The 19353-nt window shown below is 34.3% G+C and overlaps 1 protein-coding gene across 4 annotated transcripts in view; it reads left to right on the top strand.

Annotated features, from left to right (window-relative positions):
- Nucleotides 1-13359, top strand: part of LOC131041425 (uncharacterized) — a 205135-nt gene extending 191776 nt beyond the window's left edge. For all 4 annotated transcript variants that reach the window (XM_057974511.2, XM_057974513.2, XM_057974514.2 and 1 more), the window contains exon 6: nt 12690-13359. In XM_057974511.2, coding sequence (XP_057830494.2) covers nt 12690-12780 — 91 coding nt within the window. In that variant the 3' untranslated portion in view covers nt 12781-13359. The remainder of the gene's footprint in view (nt 1-12689) is intronic.
- Nucleotides 13360-19353: the final 5994 nt, after the last annotated feature.

Here is a 19353-nt window from a genome sequence, read left to right as displayed (position 1 = left end):
AAGATGTATTTTTTCCTCTCCTAGACAAGTTCGAACATGTCCAAGGTCCACAAGTAATATTTCAAAATACTTTTCCCTTTTTCAACCCCTGACTTGGGAGAAATAATAAAATCTTATAAATAGAATATTTTTTCCTCTTTCCTAAGTTGTCCAATTTAATAATTGAATATTAAACTTGGGACAAAGTATTAAGATTTAATAAACCATTTTACAGACCAAATGTCATAAAAATATTAACTTATGTCATTTTAATCAAGGATAAAAAAATCGTGAAAAAATCGCCTAAATCGCGATTTTTCACGAGTCATTTTGGCAAACGATTTAATCGTTATTTTAATCGTAGACGATTTTTTCTTAAAAAATTGCCATTCTTAGATGCCAAAAATCGCGATTAAATCGCTACTAAATTGTAGAATATCGTTGTCAAAACTAGGGCCGTCGGTAATCAAATGTATGAGGGGGGCAAGCTTTATCCATAGACGATCTCGGGTCCTCCTCGTGGCCTCCACAGTGAGCAGAAGATTCTCCATCAATGCGTGCAAACTGCAGCAATTTTTTGAACCGTGAGCATTGAGCAATAAGACTCTTGTTTTTTGAATCCCCGTTTGCGATAGAATGGGCGTCGTGAACAATGCCTGCAGGGTATGCATATCTGACGAACAAAACAAAGCCTTCAAAACCGTGTTTTACCTAAATGCGATATATACTTCACAATATTAAATAATAAATAATAAATATATTCTAGGCCTACCATGGATGCGAAACTCCTTAGAATATATTTATTATTTAATACATAATAGTTAACATAATTGTTGTTTATATATTAACAAATTAAAAAATTAAAATTTTAAATATATTATAATGTATTAAATAATTCTTAATATTGTTTTATTTGTAATAATTTTAATTTAATATATGAAAAATATTTCTTTTAATTTTAAAATTTAATATCATATTTTATTTGAATAAATAATAAATTTGATCTTTTTATTTCAAATATATTTAAAATGTTAAATTATTTTGACAATTTAATGAATTTATTATTTATATATTTAAAAAATTCAAATTTATATAGGCGAATTTAATGTTCCTCCTCAACCTCACTGCAACTGTTGCTACTTTTAAATTTAATAGCTCTGGTTACTAAAGTGAGAGAATTTTTTAATAAAAATTTCATGTCAAATTTAAATGGTAATAAAAATCTATCATCAAAAAATTATTAAACTGTTATATATTTGTATTGTGTTGGTTGAAAATTTTGTACACTTGGGGGAAATATACAAAATTGTGGTTTCAACCACAGCACACGAGTAAAAACTCTCCTAATTAAGGGAAGGCTCCCCCTATCTAACTAAAACTGAAATAAAAACAGGATGGGACAGCAGTCTTCCTTCTTTCTTCAAGAAAGACAATATCCTTTTCTCTTCGCAGAAAAGGATAGCGATTGAAAATGAACAGCAGTAACTACTTTCAAGTGAAATGAGAGAAAGGAAATGAAGTTTCCTGAAAGTGCAAAGACTTCCGTCACTTCCTTCGGGATGGGACAGCAATATCAAGCTCAAAGACTTGACTATTGGAAGTCCTATCTACCCTTTGCTATACTAAATTTTACAACGAATAAAAGACAACAGCTCAAAGACTAGAATAATTTATTCTTTTAACACAAAGACAAGAACTAATGCAAGCTCAAAGACTTGCTGCTATTTCTTATCAAACAATAATTTTTCTCAAGAATGGACGCAAGCTCAAAGACTTGCTGCTCCTTCTAGAGATTTTCCTATTTTAATTAATCTTCTCTACTTGCAGCTCAAAGACTTCAAATCAGATTGGACTAAGCTCCTTTAGAAACACTTGGCATAGAAGAAATAAAAGATTCAAACTCAAACATGTAGCTCAAAGACTCAAAACTTGAGTAATCCTTCTTTATTATTCTTCAAAAACTTTCAATCCACAGACATAAGCTCAAAGACTTCTTGCTGTAAATTTGGCAGAGTTTTTGCTTGCTTTCCAAAAGATAAAGATTACAAAGGACCCTCTCTTCTATTTATAGGAGAGGAGCCTTGAGAAAAAGGTGGGAGGATCCTAACTAACTTGAGAAATTCCCTCAACCACCAAGACCTATTCAACAACTAATTATGACTTCATTAACTAACTAAGACTTATTCTAACTACAGTCCTAATCGGACACAACTTGTAGTTGCCTTACATGTAATTACAAAAGTACAAGTAATGTGTAACTTACATTTTACAAAAAATACTTTTACATGTAACTTGTCAAAACAAAATTACAAATGCATAACTAAAACTATTCCATGTGTCTAAAGACACGACTCTAACTGCATCATCCTTTGTCTGTGATGATCTTCATGTCGCTTCAGGATGCAAGAACTTGAAGTATTCTGGATTGGTAAAGACATCTTGAACCAGAACGGGAACTTGCATCCTTGTCTTCTTGCTTGGGGTCGTACTATCTTTTCAGGAGGGAAAGGGTAGCCTTCCTCTTTTCATGTCATGACCACCTTTGTCTTGAAAGCATTCTATGCTCTCAACCATGAATTGTTGTTGTATCTCTTCTTTGTATCATCCTTCATTCTTGAAATCTGCTTGCAAAGTAAGGCCCATGCCTTAATCCATTGATTTGGTAGATCGTGTGTGCAAACCGGACTGACAAGGGAAGGGATAAATTGATGCAAAAATGGGCTCACAAGTGAATTTCGGGTTTTGGAAGCTGCATTACATGTGTGGGAAAAACAAGAGCATTACTTGCAATTGCGGGGAACAAACATGCAACTTCATATGTGTAATGGGTAAACACAAGTTTGCACTTGTAATTGGACCTTTAGAACTCATTTTCGAGTGTTTTTTGAGTGCATTTTGGACCAATTTCGGGTTCTGGATGGCTGATTGCAGGTAGACTTTAAATGGGGAAAATGAGTGGATGAAATGGTATGTACGGATGATGGAAATGAATATGAAATTTTTTTGAGAAGATCATCTTCAAGAAAATGGGAAGAACTTGATTTTTTAATCATTGAAGTTTGATTTTTGGACTAAAGAAGGTTAAGTCTTTGTCCAAAAAGGGAAGAACACATCAAAACATTCCTCTTGCAAATGATTGGGAAGAACACATCAAGAGGTAGAACTCTTTACACTTGCAAATCTCTTTGCAAATTTGGGAAGAACACATCTTTCTTATTTTGAAACTTGATTTTTGGACCAAAGAAGATTAAGTCTTTGTCCAAAAAGGGAAGAACACTAATTTTCCTCTTACTTGCAATCGGGTTTTTAAAACCCGAATGCAAGTAAAGAAGGAGAAATTCCAAAGGGGAAGAACAACTTTACTTTACAAATTTATTTGTAAAATGGGGAATTTCCTCTCATAAAAACTGATTTTAGGGAAGAACCAACCATTTACAAATTTACAACTAGAAAGGAGAAACAACAAAACAAGAAAACAAGAAAACAAGAAAAATGAAACAAGAAGAAAATAAATCTTACCTTGCTCCAGTCTGAAAATGCCTCTCCAAAAGATGATCAATCTTTGAAATAAAGAAGAATATCTCTTAAAAAGAAATAAACCGTATTCCAAAACCCTAGCCACGTTTTTGAAAAAATGCCAAAACTGAAAAACGTGGCAGCAAATGCATGAGAAATGGCATGGAAAATGACCAAAACTCTTTCTAACCTCAATACCTTAGCATACCAAGTCAAAATGATTCACAAGATTGCTGATTCGTGGCATTTTTAATGAAGAAAAACGTGGTTTTTTAGCAAAAACGTGTTTGCTGTTATAAACCTAAAAACCAGCAAACTTAACCTCCATGTGGCATGAAAGGTGTCTAAAAATGCATGGAAATAGGAAGGAATCCAAAACGCCTTCTATCTCCCAAAAAATCTCCACAAAAATTTGCTCTAAATCTTCGAAAAACATGTTTTTCCTTGCAATTCGGGTTTTTTGGAACAAACTGCAAGTTTAAAATGTATGAAACAATGAAAATCAGGTTTTAAAAATGTAATTACAAGTTTAAAATCCTCAGAAAAACACTTTATGAGCAAAATTGGGTTTTAGAAAAGAAATTACAAGTAAAATTACTTGTAATAGGGAAATAGAATTCCCTTTACAAGTGATTTCACTTAAAACATGTAAAAGGGTTTTAAAATCCCATTTACAAGTTTTATTTTAACATTATAAAAACAACTTTAAGCTATAAAGATATGTAAAGGGGTTTTAAAATCTCATTTACAAGTTTTTAAACACTTAAAGTGAAGCTACTGGTAATGGGGGTTTTAAAACTCCCATTACAAGTTTTATAAAAACTTGCAGTTGGAGAAAAATTCCCCTACAAGCCTAAAAACTTCAAGGGGGTTTTGAAAAACAAATTCCCAGTTACTGGTAATCATTGAAAAATTCCCCTACATTGAAGCAAAAACATAGAAAACGGACTCGAAACGCGACGAAATTTGAAACGTAGCTTGGGGATGGATTGAGGATTAAGCCAGTCCAAGGATTAGTCAAAATTCTGCCTTGGGAAGTGTGCCATAGAGTAAAAACTTCAACTTGCAATGACTGTTCTGAAACCCGAAATTGCATAGAAAGCTAGGAAAAGGAAGACCAAAACTCACCAAAACTTGGACAATGATGGCAAAGACACCCCCCAATGATTTGACACTATCAAATGTGAGTTTTTTACCTCGTAAAACGTGCCTTGGAGACAAAAATGACACTTTTAAGGCAAAAATTTGTAGGGGTTGTCACATTTTTGAGAATCCAAAAATGAGGACAACATATTGATTACTAATTAGTAATTAGTAATTACTATTGTGAATTTAATAACAGTAAGATATAACAGGTTGTCACATTTTTGAGAATCCAAAAATGAGGACAACATATTGATTACTAATTAGTAATTAGTAATTACTATTGTGAATTTAATAACAGTAAGATATAACAGTTTTTAGTGTATAATGTGTTTTTTAGAATATTTTAAGAAATTATATATTTTCAAATGCTCAATAATTTTGCCGATTTATTGCCAATTTTTTAAAAAATTTCGGCCAAAAGATTTATTGCCGATTAAGATATTTACATCTTTGATTTTAATGATAAATGACCAAGTCCATTAAACTGCATTCTGAACTCAACTATGCCTGCCAGAAATAGAACTGAGTCACTGAGCCATCACATAACTGCCAAAAATAGCAAGTGCTGTCAGACTAGACTGAAACCCTAAAAATTTCCACACTAAAAATTTTAAAATAGTGACTCCCAACTCCGTTAGGGCACAAACTGGGATCAACTGTTACTTACTGAAACTAGTAAGTCCACTGAAAAGTTGTCAGATGAAGTTGCATGTCATATTGTCGGAAAACTCTTGAAAAACGCAGAAAAATGTGCTACTCAAACCCTACTTACTAAAAATAGTAAGTTTGCAAACCTCAATTGAATGCAATGCATGTACCATCAATGCAAAGCTCTCTGAAAACCCAAAAAAACTCCACAATCAAAAATCCCAGACTCCAACTGCTTCCCACTCAAAATCCTCTCGGAAGATGGAAACCCTAATTCTGTCAAAAATAGCCTACGGGCCTCCTAAATAGGCTATTCTCCACCAAGAGTTTTCATTGGCTGGAAGGAGACATTACAACTGCAAGAAGAAAAGGCAAGTTCGAATAGATGATTGTTGTTGCAAAATGAAATATCCCCTTGATTTTGTTTTTCAGTTTTAAATACAAGAAATTGCACTTGTTAACGTTAGCATAAGAAAATTCCAGCAAACTCAACCACTTTTTCAGCAGGAGTATTTGATAACAACTTGGAAAAACGTATTGAAAATGAATGGAATACAACTTGGTGGTATAACCAACCACTTCCACTTTTCAGTAGACGATACAGTACTAAACTCAACCACTTATTCACCGGGAGTGTAAATAACAAATGCTGGAAAGTAATAAAATATGAATTTGGCGGTAAACCAGCCACTTCCACTTATTCAGTGGGTAACAAGGTTAGCTTCAAATTTGAAAATTAAAGAATGATGTCTAGTACTACTATAACAACTATTTACAATAAAGCTAACAATGAAGCATCATGAAAAAACATTGCTACTAAGATCCATGAAGTTAGAGAATCAATCCTAAACTCAAAACTGATAATTTATAGTGAAAATCATGAGTTAGAACAGCAATACCCAATCTGATATGCAATAGCTGTAAACTGATTTTTTTAACTAACAACATCGAAAAGCTTCAAATGTTCATAACTTCCTCGATTCTTCTCCGACTGAGCTCAAATTGAAAGCAAAGACAACATAAGGGTAAGCGACCAACTTCCAACCACCCCAAGTCACAAACCAGCAACCATGAATATGGCATGAATCCCAATGCAGCCTAGGCAAGATGGTACGACTAGCAGCAAAAATCGATGTCTCCACCAAAAGTCACAATACCTTGGGCATAGGAGTGCCTAGATCCAAGGAAAAGAACAAGTCAGTACCCACAAAATCCTAATCAAACCTTCAGTCAGTAGGAATATTACTTTGAATCAGCCTAGAGGGTTTTCACACTTCAAAAACCACGAAAACTTCACTCACACCAGTTAGAAAACATCAAATCCACACAAAATTGAAATCTCCATTGGAATACCTTGGCAACCTTTGGATGAAGCTGCACCACAATCAGCTAGGAGTTATCTTTCAAACTCAAAACTGAAAGAAGCTAGGAAGCACTCAACCTCGAAGAAATAGTCTCTGAAAATATTTCAGTAGCACTTCGTTATCAACATAATTACATACCCAAATGAGCCACTCAAACTTGCTTTTACAACTCTCTCAAAGGGATCGACCCTCTTCTACAAGCCATGTGGGATTAAAAGTTTTACTTTATCTTATTTCCCTTTTCATGTGCACAAATAACTTAATAAAAATTATTAATAATTCCCAACTTGGACGACCACATGAGAACATCTTTTAAGAACAACTTAAAGTCATTGAACCTAGGTGCGAGGGTCAAAAAACATCTTGGAATTATAAAATCAATTTAGATATTACCTTCCAGAAATGAACTCCAAGAGAACTGAATAAGCCACCCCTCAGATCGAACTACCAAAAATAGAAACCAAGTGCCATATCATGCTGCTAAAAATAGTACTTACTTAAAATAGCAAAAAACTAAGTGCCATATCATACTGCTAAAAATAGTACTTAAAATAGCATACCAATAAAACTAGTGGCTCCAAACACCTTTTAAGCACAATTCAAGTAGCTATCAAAATTTACTAAAAATAGTAAGTTCAAAAATCTCCTCTGATGGAAATGCATGTCACACATTTTGAAGCTCTTTGAAAACCCAGAAAGACCGAGAGAGCAAACTGTTAGACTCTTGCAAACAACCAGCTAAAAACCTCCCGGAAGATGGAAACCTTGATTTTGCCTCAAATTAGCCTACGGGCCTCTAGAATAGGCTAAAAGTCATCCAAAAGGACTATTGTTGGAAAGGAGACACGACACAAAAGATATTTCTACTCTCAAAGAAGGTGACATATGAACCCATACTAGCACTTCTAGACTTTGGAGTATTACAATTCAACTGTGATACTATCAAAATGAGAATTGTTACTGTATTGAATTAGGAGGAAAGACCTATTTCTTTAACTTAGTAAGAAGCTGAATGAGGCTGGATAGAATGATGCAATGACATTACAGGTCAAATAAACAGTTTGTAATAGGTGCATAAAATCTTAATAAGAAATGAAAGAAGAAAGAAATACAAAATGGTAGTATAATCTTATTAAAGTTGAAAGAAATTACAATCACATGGGCCCTTATTCGCAAATGGAACTTGACAATTGATAAGCCCAACCAAAAGAAATCCCCAACCTAAGGAAAGATTCTCTATGTAAAGTCTACTCCTGCAACACTTCTGCTCAAGTCTCAATGCCAATTCCCTTTCAAGATTGCTAGACTTTGTTTTGATGGAATCAACCATTAAATAACTAAACAAGTTAACACTTGGCATGCAATAGTGAATTCAACCTATAAGATGAAATTTGCTAGGTGTCCATGAGCTAAAGAAAAGTGATGTTCCAAGAATAAGAGGGATTGAACTCCACGAATGTCTTTTCATTTCCTAGCAATTGACCATTTGCATGTAATCTCAAATGAATCCTGAAGGATCAATTTCCAGATTTACAAGTTATTCACAAAGAATCACAAATAGGAACATGCGCAGTTTAGAGAATCTAGCACAAAGAAGTGCATGCAAATTAATACCATTGAAAAAAAAGGTCACACAAAGGATTTTGTGGTAGTGTGTAGGATGTGCAAACAAAAATGAATAAGAAGAACAAATCCATAAGATGATGCTCAAGGATCAACTACTCAAATGACACTAGGTCAAATAGGAGCCAAAGATCCAAGGCTTGCACAGTTGAGTCAATCCAACACCTACCCATAACAAGCATGAAACAATACGAGAACCAAAAATACGCATGTATGCAACAAACACAAGGCACACATGAGAGAAAACAAATGAGTGACAAAAGCAGCTAGGTCTGCCAAGGGAAACAGAATGTGCAACATAAATCTTTTGGGTGATGCAAAATTGTTTGATGTCTAGGATGCTCTTGCACCACTTAAGTACTTTGTCTATGCTATGTAAGATGTGTAAAAAAATATTTGACATTGTAAGATGCATAGGAGATTTTTTGACATGCATATGAGCATGTAAGAGGGAAGTTACAATGTAGACTAGGAATATTGACCCATTTATGATGTGCAAGAATGATACATGATAAAGCATCCTACTAAAGGAGGTAAAAGACAAAATGGTGTGCCCAAGTTTGGTGGGAGGATGATGATATGTAAGGGAATATTCTATAAATGGTTTGTTGACCCATCATGAGGTGTGGGTTGTTTGGCCCCATGACATTACCTTTTGATGGTTTCCAGGGCCGCGTTAAGTCTATATAATGAGGTTTTGAGATGGAGGCATTAATCATTGTTGTTTGTAGGGTTATGTTGCTAGTTTTCCTCCAATATTGAAGAGCATCATCTACATGGAAGACACGAAGGTTGTATTCTAACATTATGGTTTTCTAGAATATATTGGTTTCATTACTTTGGAGTTTGAGTTTTTCCCAAAAAAGTTTTCCTAGGGTATATCTATGTCATTCTTGTAGTTTTGGTTTCTTTTATTCTTCGTCCTCTCTTATTCGTGTTTCCTTTATTGCTATTTTTTATATGTTAGATATTGAAATTTCTATAGATCGGTTCCTATAATTTTCTCCTCATAGGATCAATATGGAAATATCTCCATATTTAGTAGTTGAGCTTTGTTTTGAGTTTAATTACTGAGGGGTTTGCAGGTATATTTCTTTATAGGAATATGGCAAGCATGTGAGCACAAAAGCTAAAGAATTTGCATAACACATAGAGTAGGTTCATGCATGAGCCAAGAAGTAGTTGGAGGAAAGCAATGCAAGATAAAAGTTGCACATAGATGGGCATTATAGGGAGAATAATTACTTTGAGGATAAGTTAGTTACGGTGCATTTGAGAAATGAGAGTTTCCTATATACAAGAAGCTAAAGCTCAAGAAGATTGGTCCATGTTGTTTAATACATAGTTTTTTTGAGAATGCATATGAGATTGGGTTGCTTGAAGGGTTGGATATCTCTCCAATATTCAATATATCTCATCTATATTCTTACCATGCATTTTGAGAATTCAAAGGTTGTGCAATTGAAGGAAACATTAAAATTGGAGAAGCGAGATAATGTAAAAGCAATGAGGAGTTTCACAAGTCTTGGATACATGCATTGGCAATAAGAACTAATGGAGCAAGTACAAGGAATATCTTATTTGCTAGAATGGTAAGAGGCCAAAGGAAGATTCGTGGATTCTTTAATAAGATAGAGTAAGTTGAATTTGCTGGCCAAATCAATTATTTGTGTAGTCCTATATTGTGGGCATCATGCTCACAATATTTTTACTTAGGGAGTTTGATGCAAGAACATCCTAATGGTTGGTGCAATCTTGCATCACCCAAAAATAATTGTTTTAGCTTTGGTAGTTTTCCACATTGCTCATTTGTTTCATGTGTCAATAGTTTGAAAAACTTGTGCCTCCATTGCTCGAAGGCATTACATTAATTAACCCTACATAGACCCTATTGATCTTGGCACAAATATGTTTGAGCACATCTCAACCTCTATGCAAGTTCCCCTTGTGTAGAGCATTGCATGAGCCTTGCCAAGCTTCGTTGATCATACTTGCATGACCTCACACCACAAAATTGTATTGTGTGTGCCCAAGAAAAGTCAATGAATTTCAATATGTTTGAACGTAGTGTCGATAATATGATGATTTCTATTATATGACAATGATTAGATTTTCTGATGGTTTTCTATGTTTGAAATGTGAAGGAAGCATGAATTTCAAATTTATTAAGGAATGGCATGAATGTCTTTTGGTACACTACACATATTTACCTTGTAGTTTGGATTTCCTCCTAGGTGCACATTTATGGTAGATGACTTCCATTAGTCCTCAAAATCTGTTTATAGATCATATCTTTCTATGTTGGCACTATTTGTTGGAGATGCTTGGTCATTTGTGAGGGTTAGTCTTCCAAACAATTCAACTAGCTGTTGGTTTCAACTTCCAATAGGTTTTGGGTAGAGCTTAAAAGTGATCTTGGAACAATTGTGTAGCATGAATCTTTGCATACATTTCTCTAGGGCAGATTAGCATCATGCATGTCAAGTTTCACATATAGGTGGTCGTTTTCTATTTCTTTCACTTCTGCATATGAATACAAATGTTTTTCATTTGATTTCCATTGCTCTTCCTTGTTTAGCTTCCATTTGTGTACTTTGTATGCGTGTTTGCTGGTTGTTTATTCGATCTATATTCTTCCGCTGCACCACATTGTTAGAATTACACAAGTTGTAACATTAGAGATCAAAGTTTGAAAAAGACTTGGACTCAGCGTAGACTCGGCAGCCCAAAATAGGACTTGGACTCGAGACTAAGCAAAAAAAAAAAAACTTTTACAAAAAACGAAAAGAAATTAATGCATTGAGAGAACATAAAAGCCTATTTTGACTATCAATTTATCATAATTCAAACATCGCACATGTCATATGATCGTTAAACACTTAATATTTGAAATTTTATCATTCATACTCAATAACTAGTGGGGGTTTGGAAGTGGAGTCCCTAATGGGTTTGAGGGGCAACAATGATAAGTTGCACAAGGTGTTAGATGTGAGAAAAAGCCAATGATAGAAGGGATGCAGGGAAATGCACTTGCGTTTCCCTGTGGGCTGGAAGTGGGGAAAACTTGTTATGGATGATTGAAAATGGATGAGTTTCAACCAAAATATGAAGAAATTGACACCTGCAGACCTATTTTGGGTACCAAGCAGCAGAATGAAATGAAAAAACATAAACAAAAAAATGTCTTTTTTAGCTGTTTGGGCATTTCTAGACAGGTGCGAGAGTCCTAGGTTGGGACTTGCAAGTCCAACCCTAGGACTCACACGAGTCCTTTGCAAAAACTCAAGCATTTTTTGTGGTGACTCGGTAGGATGCGGCTTGTGAATCTGTGGTGAGTCGATTCCACAAGCCAATGAACTCGCAAGTCCTAGCGAGTTCTAGCCGAGTTTTCAAACTATGCTAGAGATCATGTGCAAAGTTCTAAATAATAAATTTCATTGTGTACATTTGATAAAATATTAAACAATGTCAAAAACTTGTGCTCTAGAAATTTTGGTATTATTTTGGCTTGATTGTGCAAAAGGGATTTTAACAGATCCCTTATTATGAAAAGAGTGCATGTAGGTAAAGAAAGTTGCTATATGTGCGCACCCTTCATCCCTTTAAGAGCTTTATATTACTCAAAAGCTTAGTGCTAGTGGTCCCTCAAGTAATTGTTGCTAGTAATTAAGAAATTCAATTAATTGCTATGAAAATCATATTTCACTGATCAGAAGTCTTCTAGCCATAGTACATTGCAACACACATTTGAATATCCAGTAAGAGTGGAAAAATTCATGTATAGCATATATAAAAAGATTAGAAATGAACAAGTTCCATGTTATCTATCAATATTTATATTTTGATGGTATTTCTGTGTATTAGTCACTGTTAAGTCATCCTTTTGATGAACTTTCAATGCTAAATATTTCTTTTATAACTTTTATCTCTTATATTTTAATTTTTATATTCATTGGCTATAGTATATACCCTGTCTAGTTCTTTGGCATTTATTTGATTTAAGAATGAATGTTTATATATTTTAAGAAATATCTGGCGACTTAGGTTTTTGGTGTTTATTACATCACACCCACATTTAAGACATTATTACTTTAAGATGGGAATCTTTTGTGATTTTGATGAATCTTGTGTCAAATTAAGCTTGAACAAATCATGTTGTTAGTGTTGGTAGGAACCAGTTACTATTGTCTAAAATGAAATGGTACAGAACGGTTTTGCTAATAGAACATGATATATTTAGTGAGTGATAAAAAGGAATCATATATCATTTCTGTCCGGTTTAAAGAATATTTTGTGACCATCTTTTTTGAAGACCTTGACTCATTTGTGTCTGTTTGGAAATCTATTTATATATCACATTAAATACATGTTTTGGATTACAGAACTTACAACATGCTTTTGTTGTATGTTAAGGGTTCCAGAAATAATCGCAGTTCCAATAACAGAAGGAAGTGAAGATTATATGCAATGGATGAAAGAAAATACCGCTGTTCTAAATGGATAGTGTGCGGTAACTAGACCATTGTATTGATCGAGCATATTTAATGTCATTAAAAGATTCCCTTGGTATGTCAAATCATGTTGTTAGCAGGACATAGCATTGTACACAAATAACAAAGAGTCCTAGTATATTTCAAAACAGCACTCTTCATATTTACAGTTTTTTTTTTTTAATTAACTCTTTTTGGGCTCAAATTAACATATTTTATTCTTACCTAATGGTGGATATTAAAATGCTTGTGGAAGTCTATGAAATTTCTTTTCATCATATGATAATATTTTGCCCATCATAAAACAAAATAGGGGGGATGTCTGCTGATCAAACAAAAGTGTTTGTCATTGTGTTTGCAAATATGCAAAGATCTCATGTGTAGTAAATGGCAGCTAGAGATCTTTCCCTGATGATGGGTTACAAATATTGGTTCACAATGTCAATAATTCTCCTTTCCTAAGCAGATTCTCCTGAAATCATTTTGACAATTAGAAAGAACATTGGTTTTCCCGTGGAAGGATAGTCATCTTTTTCCTAGCTGTATTTTTTTGGATATTAAATGATATCTGATCATTTTAAGATTCTTATTTAGTGCTGGATTTGGGATGGTCAAACATCCTCTCTAATTTGTGACTTATTGAGGTATTATGTTTTCTTCTAATTGGGCATTGAAATGTGTGTTTCTTTTCCCTATGCTTATTAACATTGCTAGTGATCTATGAGAGGAACATGTGTGAAATGTTTAGGTAATGGCTTTGGTTTTCATTTGAAAAATTACAAACATATTTTGCAGAACAAACAATTTTCAGATTTATTCGTGTCTCACATGTTCTTTTATAATTTTACGTTTGGCTTAGTAAGTTGAGTTTTTTCTTTTTTGTTGTGTAGAAAGTGACCACTATGATTGATTAGGAACACATTGACATTGACCAAGTTGCTATCTTGTTCAATACATAAAAACACAATATAGTTTCAAAGTCATTCTTCATTGAATTATAGGTGACAACTTTAATCCTTGTCTGTGGAAATAGTAGGTGAGTCTTTTCTTCTCTCCTTTATTTCTCCCATTAGGGAGGGTATATTTGTGTGTGTGAAAAGTGGTAATCTGTAAGCTGTAAGGAACAAACACTTCAATAAATCATTGCATGCATGGTTAGATAGATATAATCAATGAATATTAAAACCATAACAAATCGACTTATTACCTCCTAAAAGATGCGAGTATAGACTTGCTCTCAAATTTATCTAAGCAATACCAATGACTAGACTACACCAAGATGAAAGATTTAATCTATATGAGCACAAGATTAAGCTAAATGGATGCAAGATTAAGCTATGAATGATTAAACTAAATATGCAAAAAGCTAAGATGCAATAATCTCAAAGCACAATATTCTCAATGACTCTAAAGCAAAAACAACATAATTACAATAAATCTCCAGGGTGTCTTGAATGAGAGATGAAAGGCTGAATTTATAGAGAATCCAAAGAGAGACCAACAGTCAAGATCGATTAATGATGAGTGGTTGAGATTCTTCAAGAAAAAGCACAATCTAGGTGAATTGAAATGATTGGATGCTTTGATTCAGTTTCAGAGAAGATTAGATTGAGTTAATCTTGAGATAAATTCCAATTAAAGTCTGGTTGAATGCATTGAGATTATAAGTTTGAGTTTGCATTGGAGATAAAATTAGTTGATTCCATGCACATTCCTCTTATTTGCTCAAGATTTTTATTAGAACAAAGCCTTTTCAATGCAAATAAACCTCTTTCCTCAAGATTTGTTTTGAGTTTTAATTTTACAGAAAATGATTTATTCAATTTAATAGTTTTTCTTGTTTTTTTGAGATTTCTCAAGTTATCTCAAATTTAGAAAAAAAAAAATCTCAAGTTGATTTCTTTTCTCAATTTAATTGCTTTTGGTAAATTAATTCATTTTTGATGATTAATTCATTTTTTGATGATTTAATGGCAAATTGATTTATTAATTAAATATGTTAGAATATTTAATTAAATAAATAAGATGATTAAAATGATTTACTTGGAATGATTAATTAATTAAATAAACATTTAATTAATTTAGAATGATTTATTTGCCATGTGACATTGATGATCTATGAGTTAATTAATTAGGTGCTCAAGATTGATTTAATTGCCTTTGGTTAGGACCTTGGTGATGTAGTCAAGATTAGGGGCCCATAGTTTAGGTGACCATTTTTAGGGTATCACATTTGCCCCTCTTTGAATTGATGTGCGAGCAGTGCATTGATTCAAAGAATAGTTGATGCAAAATAGATATTAGTTATGAACTTGATAGATCAAAAACCGATGAAGAGTGAGATGTTCAGTTTGATTTGAAGCTATGAAACTGAACAGGTTGATTAAAGCAATACCGATCCTAAACTTGATTGAACTAGGACCGATGAAGAGCGAGATATCGATCTTGATTTTGATGGATCAAGAAGCGGGTACCAATCTAGAACTTGATTGAACTAGAATCGATTGAGCAAAGAGATAATACTGATTCCAAGCTTGATTGAACAAGAACCGATTAACAAAACAGAATGTCCAGCTTGATTTGATGTGATGAAACTGAACACCTATTTGAAGATTGATTCAGATGAGGAAAAAATTGATATGCCCCAAAAGATTGTTTTTATTTGACATCGAAGAAACTTAACTTGATATGATGTAGTTCAGTTAAGATGCCCCTAGCAATGAGGTTTTAGTTGATTTATTTTGATTTATATTCGATTAAAAAAGATTTTTTGCTCGACTTTTGATAAAGATTTGAAAAATTTCTCTACTTTTCGATGATGTAATCACTAATAACGTTGATGTAATGAGTATGCCCCCTCGGGGGCGAAATCGAAAGATAGTGAGATCGCAGTGATTTTAGGCAATTTTAATAAAATGATTTAGCGATGATAATTTGAGTATGAAGATTAATGTAAGAATTAATTTGAAATCGGAGTTGATTCAGAAAAGATTTGAGCATAAAGCAACTTGAATATTGAAAGTGCCAAGTAGTCAACATTGTGATATTTTGAATAGAAAATTAATGTCAGATTTCGATTTCGATCTTGAAAATGGACTCAAAGACGGTCGATTTAGCTAAGAGTACAAATTTTGTGTCAATCGGAGCAAGTTTGAAAAAATGATGATTGTTTCAAATTCAAGCGCTCATTCAAAGGAAAGAAAAAGTAAAGTTATCATGCTGAAATCACTTGAAATGCACAAAGCTTAGTATGAATGCAACCTAAGACTTAGTCAGTGGATTTGGTATGCTTATTTATCATCACAAAGCATTTTACAATGTCGAAGATAGACATAAGCACCACGACATGAAGAGCCAGGATGACTTGAATGTCACGTCCTTTTGATCTAGCAAGTGAACATAAGCACCAAAGCATGAAGAGCCAGGATGACTTGAATGTTTCGTGCGTGCAAACACACCAAACAAAGCAGAGTTCCTTTCTTTTCATATGCAATATTGATTATCTTGTCCGCAATGACCCTTTTATCGTTCATATCCTAGGACAGATTAAGTATGCATCCAAATTGCACAATAAAGAAATTTAGTCAAAATAGACAAGGAAATGATTCCAACCGCTCTTTAGCATACAAATAAATGGAGTCGAGGTATGTGTGGCGATTTCACCTTTATGTGAAGGCATTAATCACAGACACCTAGCTTATGAGGTGTTTTCAGATCATTGAAATCATTTCTACAAACATAAAACAAAGAAAATTATTATACCCCCAGTCCTTGCTCCTCTTAGTCAAGATAGAATTCCTCGAGTTACTTAGAGGGAATAATAAATGAAAATCACTTTAAAAGACAACATACGAAGAAAATTTCGATCATATTTCAAACAGTGCTTAGTGATTATTTTCATTGTTGTTTTGCTTGTTTACTCAGTGGTAAAACCCTGCAGTGGTTAGGAGACAAGTAACTGACTTGGATTGGATGACTTGGTTAAGACTGCTTAAGACATTTAGATTGATCAGTCGATTACCTTAAGACTAAGATGTTGATCTGTTTCAAGTCATGATGGTTCCAAAAAGAACCAAGATATCACAAAAGCAACTGAAAGATATGTACAAGCTAAAGCAAAGATGCAAGAAAGCGGGAAATAAAATAGGAAATGTCAAATTTGCGTTGATAGATGGAGCACTTCAGTACAAGAGGTGCATGTTTACCAAGTTTTCACCTTCTTGGCAGAGATTTTTTTTTTCACTACCAAAGTGCCTATTTACCAGGTTTTCACCAAGGCATTTGATTTTATTTTTTTAGGACTTTTATGATTTTTTTGATTTTCTTTAGGACTTTTTAGTTGTACAAGTTGCTGGAGCAGAGAATGCTAAGTGTATAATTTCTTCAAGTGGATGGTGTTGATCGGTTCACTTTTGGTGTTATTTTAGTAAATAAATGACTTTAGGATAGATCCTAAACATGTTTGAATGTTGGAGGATGCAAATTGCCAAAAGTTGCAAAATTGTCAAAATGTTGTCAACAACTTTTTGCAATATTGTTCCAAGAAGTTGCATTTTGGTTCCAATGGTCATAACCATTCAAAAAGGTGGTTAGATTCGTTGGAAAGGGTCTATGTAATAATGTGAAGGTGGGAGCGATTGGATGATACTCTTGGTGGAAAATTGAATGAAAAGCACTAAATTTCTTGAGCAAATTTTGTTTTTCTGAGATAGTACGATCCCGTAGGGATTGTCAGACCAAAACCCTGAAAATGGGATGTTAGTAAATTGAATCACCTCTTATTTTCTTGTGTTTGGAGTTCACTTGGTAACCAAAGTAAAGGTTTTATCTTTATTCTATTCAGACTGGTCTAGAAACCCTTAATTTTAGGGTTAGTGCAGAGATGGAGCCCTAACTTGTCTTTTTTGCAGTGGAATCTCACGACCACTTGGAAAATGCAAGTTATGGGACTATATAGTAAGACCCTAAAGGCTCAGGACTGGAGGAGTTTGTTTGTTGCCTCAACCACCAAGACCTAGGGTAAATATCTCTATGTATTTAGCCTAAGTGATGAGACCATTGTGTGAACAGTCAACCAAACAAGCAAGGTGACCGGTTTGATAGTGGATCCTATTCATTTGGAGGTAGGAGAACCTAACCAAAGTGTTGCATTGGTTCTATGCACCCATTCCTTGATACTTGCTTTGTTAACCAAGCCTAATTAGGCCTATTAGGTCTGTGAACATAGCAAGGGTTAGGGTATGTTGGAGTAGGTTCAATTCTTGTAACTTTTGGATATTTTGTAAGTCCAAAAAGGGTATCCAAAACAGTGATTTGTTTGTCTGGTGTTTTTGAAATTTTGCAAGTTGTTGTCCATAAACCGGTTAAAGAGATCTATTAGGATCCTCTAGCCCTATAAGGGTTCTTAGCCTTGTGGAAGTCCCAGAACCCCATTTGTGGTTGATTGTTTTTATAGTAGACATAAGTAAGCTATCCCAATCATTAGATAGAGGATTTGTAGACGTAGACCAGAGGTCAAGTTTCCATATTTTGGTCAAATTTAGGGAAAGTGTCCCTAAAACCCAATCTTGGTTGAAGTTGTGCAAGGTCCCTAGAACCTATGGAAGAAGTGTGGGGTGTGAAACACACTTAGGAGTGTAAAGCGGAAAAATCGAACCCTAGTCGTTCTCCCCTCCCCAACTCCGAGGAGAGAGAAGGGAGAGTCACTAGGGTTGATGGTTTTCACTTAGGGGAGACTTTACATTCAAAAGAGGGGTTGAAACCCACAAGATCCAATCCCACGCAATGCAAGATTGGATTCTATATGAGTTTCAAGGGTTGTGATAGCAAGGATACCCTCTTTTGTAAAGAATGTAGATAGAAAGATTGAACTAGGAATGCATGTAGAAGCAAGAAAGATTTACTTATAAATAGAGATAGGGATATGATATGAAGCTGTGGACCTGGAATTAGCAGTAAAATGTCGAGATGGCACTGTCCTGCAAATTTGAGCAAAAGTTGACGGGACGATGGCGCCCGGCGTGCACACGGTCCTCCGAAAAATCCGCGAAACGAAGGGGGATCTGTTCGTCTCTGCACAAGGATTCCAGATCTTCAATTTCAGCCGCGTACCTGCAACCTACACACAGAAAAGCGAAGACGATTGGGGGGTTAGGGATTAGGGGTTTGCCCTTAGGTCAAACCCCGGTTTTGGAATTAACCAAGAAATGAGAAATGCTGTAAATGTAAAACAAGTACTAGTACCTTGTTGTAAGGATGTTTGTATCCTTATATGCGAAGGTATAGATGTTGTTGTATGTTGTATGTTGTATGTTGTAATATGTGATCTCCTCTTCAATGGTTGAATCCTTGTCTTGAATGCAACACCTAGCCTTGAATGGAGACGTAGAATGATCAATTGCTTGAAGGAATGCTTGAATGCTTGAATGTTTGAATATCGTTTCCACGTCTTGTACACATATGTCCTTCCTCCTCAAAATGGGAGAGGAAATGTAGTTTATATACTTGCCAATTAGGGTTGATAGACTGATTTTCCCGACCTTAGGCCGACCAGGAAATGTTATTTTCCAAATTGCAAACAAAAAGAC

This window comes from Cryptomeria japonica, chromosome 11, assembly GCF_030272615.1.
Source record: "Cryptomeria japonica chromosome 11, Sugi_1.0, whole genome shotgun sequence".
Classification (NCBI taxonomy): Eukaryota; Viridiplantae; Streptophyta; class Pinopsida; order Cupressales; family Cupressaceae; genus Cryptomeria; species Cryptomeria japonica.
Note: the sequence above shows the minus strand (reverse complement) of the source record. Positions and strands in the feature narration are given on the sequence as shown.